The following is a 12742-nucleotide window of genomic DNA, read 5'->3' as shown; positions in this document are numbered from 1 at the left end:
AGTGAATATGAGACAAGTCTAGGTACCACTGCATGAGACACATTCCGATACCATTTAATAAGAGACAAGTCAAGATACCAGTGAATAAGAGGTAATTTTATGTACCAATGCATAAGAGATAAATACAGGCACCAGTGTATACGAGATTAAGTCAAGGTAGAAATAGCACTGCATAAGAAATAAGCCCAGGTACCAGTGACTAAGAGATAATTCCAGGTACCAGTGAAAAAAGAAAATATGAGATAGCAGTGCATAAGAGATAAGCCTAGGCACCAGTGAATAAAAGACAAGTCCAGGTATCAGTGCATATGAGACAAGTTGAGCTACCAGTGCATATGAAATAAGTCCAGGTACCAGTGCATAAGTGACAAGTGTAGGTACCAGAGCATAAGAGACAAGATGAGGTACCAGTGCATGAGATATTTCTAGGTACCATGCATTCAAAAAACAAGTCGAGGTACCAGAGCATAAGAGACAAGTCTAGGTACTAGTACGTGAAATATGTCCAGGTACCAGTGCACAAGAGCCAAGTCTAGGTACCAATGCATGAGATATTTCTAGGTACCAGTGCATTCAAAACACAAGTCTAGGTATCAGTGCATAAGAGACAAGTCTAGGTACCAGTGCATAAGAAATAAGTCAAGGTGCCAGTTCATGAGTTAAGTCTAGACAGCCATGCATAACATATCAGTGTATGCGAGTCAAGCCTAGGTATCAGTGTATGCGAGACAAGTCTAGGTATCAGTGTATGTGAGGCAAGTCTAGGTATCAGTGTATGCAAGTCAAGTCTAGGTATCAGTGTATGCGAGACAAGTCTAGGTATCAGTGTATAAGAGACAAGTCTAGGTATCAGTGTATGAGACAAGTCTAGGTATCAGTGTATGCGAGACGAGTCTTGGTATCAGTGTATGCAAGACAAGTCTAGGTATCAGTATGCGAGACAAGTCTAGGTATCAGTGTATGCGAGACAAGTCTAGGTATCAGTGTACAAGAGACAAATATAGGTATCAGTGTATAAGAGACAAGTATAGGTATCAGTGTATAAGAGACAAGTATAGGTATCAGTGTATAAGAGACAAGTATAGTGGTTGTTTATTTACTGTGCATGATACTGAACTTTAAAATTTTCCATATTTACAATCCACATCAAAACTGCTAAAAATGTCAGACTTGGTATGGATTTTTAAAAAACTTAATTAATATGATGATAATGATCACACATCATTTGTGATCATCCATTTATTCAAAATCATGTAGCTAATAATATTTAAAGCGCCATTAACGAAACAACCAACCAACCACAAATGTCTGCCAGAACATACTGGAAAAAATATAAATTCCAAGGCATTAGGTGCAAAACCTTACTTTATCTTCTGGCAACTTTTGAACTTCAACAAACCACGTCTGATATTCATGGAATTATCATCCCAATGGGTTAAGATTCTTTGCAGCCCTTCTCCAGTATACAAGTCAACTAAACTATTACATGTATGTAAATCTAATCTTTTCAAACTATTTTTCCTATATGCAGCACGCATCAAAATTTGACATCAAGCAATACGATTGAAATTTTATTAAATTAAAACTGACTCGGGATTTTAAAAAAGTAGCTTTGACATCATTCTTATTCTATCAATAAACACCAATGGGACAAAAGTGTGAAATTCACATCCTCAAATTTTATACCATATCTTGTTCTTAATTATACATTTATTTGGAAGGCTTTATTTTCCTCAGTTTTTATGCAATCCAGTTGTACACTTTTTGAGCTTACACTTTTGTTGGCACTACATAGCTACTTTTGTGGTGGGGCCCATAAAACACTACTACATACATTCTGTATATGGATATCTGTACCTTGGTCAACATTTCATACTTTTATTTGTAATCCTCTTATGAAAATAATATAAGAAGTTGTACAAAACATGCATACTCTTTAATTATATATGTATAATCGATATCAAGACATGAAATTACTAATCACCACCACCATCATGACAATCTTACCTTGTTCAAACACTGTACAACATGAGCCATATCTATCCATGGTGCACCAGTTTCATCCACTTGATGAAAGAGATAATCTCGAAACAGTTTGATCATGTACCGGTCCCCTGTTTCTGACCACTGAGGATCCATGTTGAACCTGAAACATTTTTCATTAATGTCGAATGCATCTTGCAGTAACTACACTAATCTACAGACAAAAGAAAAAAGTTTTCCTTGTGAAATGTGTGCAGTTTTTTTTAAATAAAACAAAGATATACCTATTGACTAAGCTTTCTCCAGTAGTACCAAGACTGGGGCATTTTGCGAACATTACCTAACAATATGATGGTATATACATACATATAGCAATAAAAAATACATATTACTGGCAGTTACTTTCAGAATTTTCTATTATTTGTATTATTCACATATATAATTATATCCTATGTGATGCTGAGAGAAAAAGAAACATTACAATAAATAATTCAAACATGTGTATGGTACAATGTCGTTTGAACTAAAACTCAGTCAAATTTGATTCAATACATTCTTAAATAAATACACGCTCTTTCCTCAAAGTTATCCCAGTGATACTGAATAAAGACAAGTTATTTTTTTAACACAAAATTAAACTTAAAACCATATACTGTTTAGTTATTTGTTATTTAATTTGGACAACTTCTTATAAATTCAGATTGTACACGTAATGCTTCAAAATGTAAATTTTGTAAAAATGAATTAAAGTTTTCATGTGATTTCTATTTTCGCAAACAAATTTCTTATGCGGACTGATACAGTGAACACTGCTGAGGTGCGTGTCCAACAGCATCATCACAGAGCATCCCAAGACACTTTAAAGTAGAGTCGGGTGCCACAAATAATTTTGCACTGCATTATTTATGAACATAGTGTGATATGAACCACACTATATCACAATCATATTAGGGACCAACAATTCAATATTCTGAGGCTGGGGCATACCAATTTTACCTTATAGTAGGTGAATTTGGTAATTCTTGTATAAGCTAATCTAAAAGCTGTTAACTAATGTCAGATGATTAAGCTTACACTATGGCAGATAATGTGAAAGACATCATGCTGACATTAGAGAGCCTACTGATAAAAACAGGAAATGTTGATACTGAAGCTTATAATTTTGCAGCTACATGATGGGAAACTTCAAGTAGGATACAAACACCTAGGCAATATATTTATCAGAGAGGGATGTTAAAGATAAAACAAACTCACTCAACAAACGAGAAAATATTTAGTAGAATTGAGAAATGACAAAGTTCTGAAAGAAAACGTGCTCCTGAAATTTCTAGCATGATACAGTCTTATAAAGGACTAAGCATAATTAACACGTTCAGAATTTTCAAACATTTCATTAGAGACTGCATTGGCATATGTGATGCTTGTCAAAGATGTAATTTATGGATCATAAATATAATTATATCTGTAATATTCACCAATAAATTGTGGCAGATACAAACATTTTGTTAAAAAAAGATAATTTTGAACTATTTTCTCATGAACAATGAAAACACACTGTTAATCTCACTGAAGTACAATGGTATATACATGCCAACCCATGGCAAGGAAAAATTGTAATCCAAGTGGACAAAAAGTAGTGAGTACTCTGAGCAGAAAAAGAGTAATCCACATATAACAAGATACAAATTCAATGAGCATATGTACAAAATGAATTATTTATCCCTCTCAACTTTTAACATCAATTACTGCTTAAAATTTTCATATATACCACTTTGAGCTTTAAAAAACAACAGACTCTCATATTCCATTTCAAAACACTTTTTACCAGCTGAGACTATGAATGTTTTGCAAACCAGTAGAGCACTGAGTGCTAGGTTAAAGAGCCTGGATCTGAATTCAGTTTTACTTTTGTTAACAATGCTGAAGATTCTCTCACAGACAGCATTTGATTGGTAAAGAACCAATATTCCTTTCATAAGCAGACAAAGAAGAGGAAACATATCTTTCAGTTATTGGGTCTTTTAGCTGGGAAATAAGATGAAAAAAAAATCAACTCTGTCCGCATGAAGTACATTGTCAGGTAGAGTGCCAACTTGATACTTCAGGAGTTCTCCTAATTTATCAGCAGCCTTTCCTGCAGCATGATGCATCATATGAGACATTTTTCAAAATACTGAATGCAACTCCTTTATGAATTCCAATCATCACTGATGCAGCATCAGCTGAAAACCCCATACAGTTCTGCCAACATATTTTTATTCAAAGCATTATCAAGTAAATAAAAAATTGTTTTCTCCAGTGGAATCTACTGTTAATTCTGGTAATGAAAGAAGAGCACTCTGACTTTGTCCTTTTCATTGTCAACATCTCTTACACAGACTGGCTACAACTTTTTGTCATCATAATCACTACTCCTGTCTGTTGCAATACTAAATGGTCCAATTTTCATGGCTTCTGCAATTTTAAGTGAAGTATCTTCTGCTAAACACCTAACAATTAGATTTTGTTCTTGCACATGCATATTTTCTGCAATTCTGGAATCAGGAAACATCCACTGAACAAAGGGCCACTGTAGTCTTCTACCACTAGGGGTAGTCCGTGTTCTATTAAGAACTCGATATATAACGCCTCTGCATTTATAAAATTCATGTCCACAATTTACTTCTGCTATAAAAAAGAAGTTACCTTAGTACTGGAGTTAGTAAAACAAGCTAATTAAATGTTTCTTTGTTTTCCTGCCATGACCAATATTAAAATCCTTTCCACACAGCCTGCAGGGGCATGAAGCTGCCCTAGAATGGAACGCTGTAATATGTATTTTATGTATTCATCTCTGAAAAGATTTTTGGTCTTTTCTAATCCATCTGTGAAATTATTTGAAAAACATTTTTGCTCTAACACACGCATCAAATAGAATAAATTCAACTTGACTTTTAGATCCAGATATGAATTTGAACAAAGAATCTGCAAGCAAAGATAACAAGTTAGAAAACCAGTCTGTTCTCTCCAAGGTCAAAAGTTTGAAAGTATAAGCATACTCTTATGTTGTAGTTATACAGAAGCCATCTTTTCTAGAATACGGTCGGTGGGATTAAGGGAATGTTAATATAAATAAGAAAACAAATTATTACGCAAAAATCCAAATACATTTATGTGTAAGGCATAATTTAGTGGAAAAAGTGTAACGATTATGCCAAAAGCATAATGGTTGGCATTTATCCATGGTACATACTGCCAGAAAAAAAACCTTGCCATAAACCAGTAATACTGCACACCTCAACTTAGAGCATTTGATCATTAAACAACAGATTTTAATGATCATGAAATTACTGGTAATTAATTGGCTTCAAATTTTTTAATTCTTGCATTCAGACATAAATTTTGTGATGGTAGGCTTGCAGTATGTTTTATAAACAGACAATGCACCCAAATTTTTTAATGTCCCTTAATTTTGGTTTGCAATTGTCACTAATCAATGCCTGATTTCTCCATTGTTTTCAGATATGTTTATGTCGTTCAGTGTTGTTGTTTTGGGTTTAGTGCCATTTTTTTCAGCAAAAGATGGGCTATACATAACGGTCAGTATAACTGCTGGAGAAAGAACCTGATAATTTAAGATCTATTCATCCTGATGGGGAGTGAGATAGAGGAGAAAGGTAGGTGAGTGAGAGAAGTAAAAGAACAAATGAACAAACAGGTCTAAATTCGGAAGCACATGTTCTGAAGATAAATAAGGACATATATACTTCCTCAATGGAGAAAGAAATAAAAAATTAGTTCAAGAAGTGATAGAGACTATGGCAATAAAAGTGGTTTTGGTGAAATATAACAAAGTCCATAATATATATGGCATATTGTAGGTCACTGTAACTTTAATTGTTAATTGTGCACTTTAGTAGAATCCTAAATCACCAACAGTATAAAATATTCATCGGTTAAGAAAAATTATTCACAAGACTTCTGAAATCCAAATCCATCAGCAAAATCACGATGAAGTGATACCCTAACTATTTCTTGTACAGAACACTTCTTTTTTAATTTTTACAGCAGAAACAAGCTAAGTAAAACTGTAATAAATAATTTTCACTGGAAATATCAACTGTATTGAACAGCTCTAAAGACACCAAAAAGAGCTAAACAGAAGCACAATAAAATCATGACTATCTAAAGAAATAACATTTTTACCAGAAAATAAATATTGTATCTTCTTATCTATGTCTAATTAATTCATTTATGCAATTATGTAAAATAACCATTTTTACACCTTTATCATCTTTAATAACAAGCTGCTTTATTTTAGCTCTTGATTCATTTCAAAGAAAATTACTTCTACTTATAATCCTCTATGACGGGTTCAGAAGTGCAATAAATAATTATCAATTTCTGACAGTACCAAGGTTATGATTTTAAAAAATCCGTATCGAGTAAGTGATCTTTTTTAAATACCAAGCGACTATTTATAATTCTGGATTCATAATCAAAAGAGACATCACTTTCTACTAATGTATTGAAAATACCATTCTTAAAACTGTGAGATCAGTACATCTCCAAGTTATAATTATGACAATTTAGTTTTCATGCCCATTTTGCTAACCAACAGACATTTTGTCTTTTCAATACCAATGGTTAAAGCCAAAATTTTTATCTACTGATAGTGTTTTATCTACCCATGTGTCATACATCAAATATACAGACTTTTCCGATCTGACGCACAAAAGTCGTCAACGGTACATAAATTGATGCATACCAATGTTATGTTTTGCTGATTAACACCAAACAAAGGTTTAGTCTAAAAATCGTAGCTGGTACATAAATTGACGCACCCCAATATTATGTTTTGCTGATTAACACAAAATAAAGGTTTGCTCTAACTACTTAACTGGCTAGATTACAACTCTCCCAAACAGCGAAAACATGCGCTTGTCAGTTTCTTATGCTGATGCTATCATAATACATAGGGTTACAAGTGAGTGTGGAGCCTGGAGCTGATCTTACATGACCTGTAACTGTCACATCATTTGTAGCAACAGGATGTTAGAACCGTATAATGACCACACACAATAAAGAGGCAGAAAAAAAGCGTGATTTTAAAGTGATTCTCACGAGAAACTATTATTTTATGCGCATCCTTATCACGCAACGAAGCAACAATTTCCATTCGCTCAAGTGTATGCCTTGTGTTGTTCCAAGATAGTCAGCGTTCAACTGAAAATGGCATCCAAGGCAAAAAAATTAAAATAAATCCGAAACAAATGAAATTATCATTGGACCGCATTTGTACAATCGACCATGATAATAGTACTGTTATCGAACCAGTGGAGCCTTCATCACCTAAAGGCGAGATACTGGTTACTCGTAAGACAAAATGTAAAATTTTGTGCAGCAATAGTTGAAAACATATGTTGGCAACATTTTCAAAAAGTTGAGTTTAGAATGTGGCAGTGAAAACATTGTTTTGCTATATATCTATAGAGGCTTAAAAAAAACTCCATGACCAAATGTGCAAAAAAAATAATTTCAGAACAGTAAACTGGTAAGGCATACTTGGTAACCAGAACGCAAACTGCTGATTGAAGGTCCACAACACCTGGCAGATTTGAATGTAAGTTTACAAACAAGACATAGCAGTGAAAGTGCTACTTAAATGTGTACATTGGCTGAGTGTAGAAGACATTTCTTTTTTTAAATACAAATCTCTTCCTAATTTAATACACGATTTAACAGCTGCAGAAATTGATGCCATTGGCATTTTGAAGAATTCTGCCGTTCATTATGACTTGGCTACTACCAGTTCAGAGGTACTGGAGAGCCTATCAAATGTTGTTGAGGACAGCCTTATATGTGACCTGAACATTTTTTTCATTTGTGACAGCAATGGCAGATGAAAGTACTGACATATCCAATAATAAACGGCTTGTCATATGAGCTCAGATTATTTCTGATGATATGAAACCATCAACATGATTTTTAACAAATACAGAATGTTCAGATGCTTCTGGCAAGGGAATTGCCTTATTGGCTTTAATCACATTATATAACTAATATTTTCGTTGTGTATTTAAACAATGTAATTACTTTTAAAAACTACTACAGACTGATCATTGGCTTGAATAGGTTTGGATTCTGACTCACAGTTTTTTTGCCTTGATGAGTCAAATGACTTACATGAAGCCATTTGTAGATAAAACACTGCTGATATGACACAGCATCATAATCAGAGAAAGGAATTTTTCACATCATGTGAGGAACAATTCATACACACAGTAAAACCGTAAGTGAGAAGATTCCCATCTTTATCATTATTCATTTCTCAACCATGCAGACAGCCATGGTAATTCAGTTTGTAGGGCATCAGACTGGTAATCCAAGGGTCATGGGTTCAATACCTGCCCACTGGCTTGGTGTTTCATTGGACAAGGCACCTAACTTCCCCTTTTCGTCAGCTTGATATAGCCAATAATGTGTTTAAAAGTGCTGTTAAAAAAACAAACAGAAGCAAAACCATTCTCAACCACTTCAAACCATTTGCAACAATGCGTAATTTTATATCATTATAAAACAGATGGATCCATTTCTTAAAACTAGCCTGATTTGGATGAAATGTACAAGTTTATGTTTAGAGAAAACCTGCCAAAGAATACCAACCAGAAAAAAAGTCTGTACAGTGTACATAAGCAAGATTATTACTGGCAATGCATTGATTCTATATCCACATTCCTGATGAAGATTTTTGGCCAGTTATTGCAAGAGTTTCCAAATAAGAAATAGTTCAACTAGGTTGGTAACTATCCCATCCATGTTTCTAAGGACAGAGCTGCAAAAAAAATGATACAAGGAATCCTGAAGGTGCCATTACAATTCCATGACTACAATATTACAAAGAATGGCTGGCAAACAATTAAATCCAACCCTGATAAAGGAAACCCAAGGCAAACAATTCAATCCGAGCTTGAAAAAAAACCCCAACTAAAATCAAATCTAGGACTATCTCATTTATGTTACTCTTGTGCTCCCAATCCATCTTGCATCAAAGGAATAGCGGACTTCATACCATAGCAATTAAAAGCACTGATAGGAGCCAAGAGATCAGTTACAAACTATTCTCTTTCATATTTTAGTGACTTTGTAGAAATAACAGTGACATTAATGTTTCCACTGACATGAAAGTGGCTACTCTTGTCTGATCCAGAACTTACCACATATACTCGCTTACAAGTTGAGACCAAGTGCAAATAATAAAAAATCTGATATGCTGATCTGTCTACTAATTCCTGCTAACAAACTGCACAGACCCAGATCTGTCAGTGCATTTTGCCACAGACCCAGATCCGTCAATGCATTTTGCCACAGCAGATCTCAGTTTGTAAATTCTGCAGTTGGACTTGTCTTGTAAATAAAAACTTGTAACACTGTTAACCACAAGGATGAAGACTAAAGTGACTATAGAAAAGCTATTACAGGTGAGACCCGAACTCCAAGCATATCTTGGTACAAAATTTAGAAATATAGCAATATTTTAGCAACATTTTAGTTGCAAGCAACAAAAATGATGTAGCAGCTTGATGACTTTCCAAAACTAACAAAGTGCCACTAATAATGAAGCACCTGTTGTTGTCACCACCAGGAAACAAGTGAAACCTATGTCCCACCATTCACAGACTGCCACTTGCTAACAAAATATGTTACTGTTAGGTCATATACTCTAATATTTCTGCTACTTGTAATTTGTTTTTCATATTTTAAATAAAAATGCTACCAAACTAACTGATCATGTGTTCTTAAATAATCAAATCTAGTTTGAAAGAAATCTCTTCTCCCAACAATTTCCTTTGAGAGGAACGCTTTTATAAATTCAGGAGTAAAGTCAATATTACCACAGTCAGTCCATTAAATCATACTTACTCAGGCCTTTCACTGATTGTACCAAGTTTGGTAAGCAATCGAAAAAGTCTTCCATTTTCTACCTCCTGAAAAACAAAGATGAAAATTTCAAATTTCATGCTTGTGCATGACATTTATGTTACTAACGATAAATCGAACAGAAGCTGAAATATGATGTCCCAGCAATTTAGATCAAATTAGCCTAATTGATGACAATCTTCGAATCTAAATTATTTCTTAATCTGATCCGATCCAAGTGGTATAATTAATGTGATGATTATTAAAGTACTATAAACTATGAAAATGTTGTTGTTGTAGGGTTTAATGCCATTTTTCAGTGCACATGGCAGCCAGTAATAATGGTGGAGGAAGAACCCGGGATAACCTCTGGAAAGAACCACTGACCCACAAGAAGCTACTGGCAAGCTTTCTCGCATACCCACATTGGCTGAATCTGATACTCGAACCCACGCAGACAGAGGTGAGATGGCAGTGATCTGTAACGGAGAGCGCTTTAGACCACTCGACCACTCTGGGCCCCTATGAAAATGTAACATGTCACTTGAAAATGAATATCAAGTCATCATTTATCATCAACTATGTGACAAAGTTTAGCAATGACCGTCGCAATCTTGCTAACAATCATGCCAGGATGGATAGCTTGATAACTTGACAGATGGTCAGGACCAACTCACAATGCACCTGCTACAAACAATGGGGGCATAAAAATACGTTTTCTGTTACATTAATATAAAACAACAGTGACTTCTAGGAGGGACCTTCTTAGCTTTGGTCCTCTTTACACAACAGATATGTATGCATGCCATCTCACCTTGGACAACTCATTCTCCAGGACATCGCTTCTCAACTGGGCAGTATCAAGCTGTGTGTAGAACCTAGCACCGATCATAGGCATAATATCATTTACACTGCGTGGCCGATTCTGGTTACTAAGAAGATACCTACAAGAATTAGATCACACTGTGAATATACAATGAACCATGTCATCACAATACATGTCACCAATGGTGCTTGGCTGTTTTCTAAGGCATATTTTATTTTAAGGCATGCATGTATTAAGGTTTAATGACAAACAAACACTATACTAGCTATAAGATGACAATTAAAAATGTAAATTAGAATTAAAAAAAAAATTAGGAAGATAAACTATCTCAAGTCCTTACAATACTGGCTCAAAATTTCTTTTACAAGCTAAAGAAAAAGAAAAGAAAAGATTTCCTCAGGTAGTACCTAATCAAAAAATGTCTTAATTAACTCAGTGGACACAAGGTGGGGAATACACTCATAATTTTGTTTTTAGTAAAATAAGTTTCACTGTGTACAATGAAAGCCTGCATAGGGTTTTATGTGCACATCAGCACAATAAAATACAAATTAAAAGTTAAGTTAAAACAAGAGTCCATTGATGGTACTGGCTGAAAAGGCTTTCTGAGAATCAAAGATAAGCTCATTTCTTGTCCTTTTATTATTTGTAACTTCAAAGTATAAAAACCATCACCGATTTTCTTAACAAATTCCAACATACCAAAGATGGCAACAAAAATATTTTCTTACATGTTGGAGTTAACATGTTCACAATATATCTACAAAACTCTTTGCAAAGGCCCTTGACTTTTAACCTTATGTCTTGGAAAGAAAATTAATGAATTCAAATATATCCACATTCTACATCTGCTTAAATCTATAATATTTTTAAAGGAAAAAAAACCCCACTTTATTTAGTAGCATTTGCATTACCCCATAGAAGCCTGAACAAAAGATAATGCCCGAAATCAGCTAACCACCCATGTGGTCCAAAGCAGCAGTTATTTTCAGGTGGCTCCATGAAACTTTTATGCTATTTAGGGCTATGAACTTGCTTGTTTTTGTGTGTTAATACAATTCAGTCTGGTTTTTGTTCATTCATATGATTTCTGAATGCCAATTCTCCCAAACTAGTAATGTCAACTTTTTTTGGACAAAGCCTGTATCATGCCTTATTTTTCAATTGTGGATCAAGAATGAGCAATCTTTGTACCAAACATTTGCCATCCAGCTGTTGTGAATTATCTTAGCAAATTTATGACCAATTAATTCACATCAACACTACACACAATCCAGTGAAAATTCATGGAAAAGAAAGGATTTTAATAATATTATGGTAAGGCATACAAACTGACTAGATGAATTTTTAAGTTTAAGTAAAAATTAGAGAGAATATAAAAAAATTGTTACAAGATGAGATTTTTCAGATCAGCTGAGTAGTTTCGAGCCACCAGTTCCATGGATGTCTGCAGATTATCTCTCTGAATGGCCACCACATTGTTACAAGCCAGTGCCAACACCACCTTCCCCAGTGAGATCAAATCCTCCTGCTGCAATTGAGTGACACGGAATTTTAACATTTTTCTTTACTGAAAACAGAAGGATATACTCGTGTGACAATTTAAAGAAACACAAGCTGAAGAATGAAAATCAAGTCAATGCTTTGAAGTGTCAAAAGAAAGAATGTGTGCAATCCATCTGGTGCATACAAAACAAGGACCACACCTAACTCTAGATGTGTATTCTAGGGCCATCTGTACCAATGCCCCTGACCCAATGAGTAAAACTAATTTTAATTAGGTAATACTTCCCTGCTTTTGCTGCAATGAATTGCTATCTATTTTCCTGGTATTAGCACCCAGCTCAGAGAATAGAGTCCTTCCTCCAATTTTTAATTGAAGAACTAGAACAACAGCAAGATACCAGCCTGATTCCTAAGTTATTACCATAATCTGGAATATCATTCATATTTGACAATATTTTTTAACTTTTCAATGACATACACAAACAATATAGAAAAAGCTAACCTGAAGCTTTCATCCTCACATTAAAA

The 12742-nt window shown here is 34.4% G+C and overlaps 1 protein-coding gene across 1 annotated transcript in view; it reads right to left on the bottom strand.

Moving 5' to 3' along the window:
• The window catches only part of LOC149797904 (PAN2-PAN3 deadenylation complex subunit pan3-like), an 83348-nt gene that overhangs the window by 9309 nt on the left and 61297 nt on the right, over nt 1-12742 (bottom strand). The window contains exons 14-17 of the mRNA XM_089962946.1: nt 12100-12239; nt 10697-10826; nt 9886-9950; nt 2008-2146 (exon numbers count right to left, since the gene is read on the bottom strand). Coding sequence (XP_089819072.1) covers nt 2008-2146; nt 9886-9950; nt 10697-10826; nt 12100-12239 — 474 coding nt within the window. The remainder of the gene's footprint in view (nt 1-2007; nt 2147-9885; nt 9951-10696; nt 10827-12099; nt 12240-12742) is intronic.

This window comes from Sinohyriopsis cumingii, chromosome 6, assembly GCF_028554795.1.
Source record: "Sinohyriopsis cumingii isolate HCF-2022 chromosome 6, ASM2855479v2, whole genome shotgun sequence".
In the NCBI taxonomy this organism is placed as follows: domain Eukaryota; kingdom Metazoa; phylum Mollusca; class Bivalvia; order Unionida; family Unionidae; genus Sinohyriopsis; species Sinohyriopsis cumingii.
The sequence above is the reverse complement of the archived record's forward strand: the minus strand, read 5'-3'. Positions and strand labels throughout refer to the sequence as shown.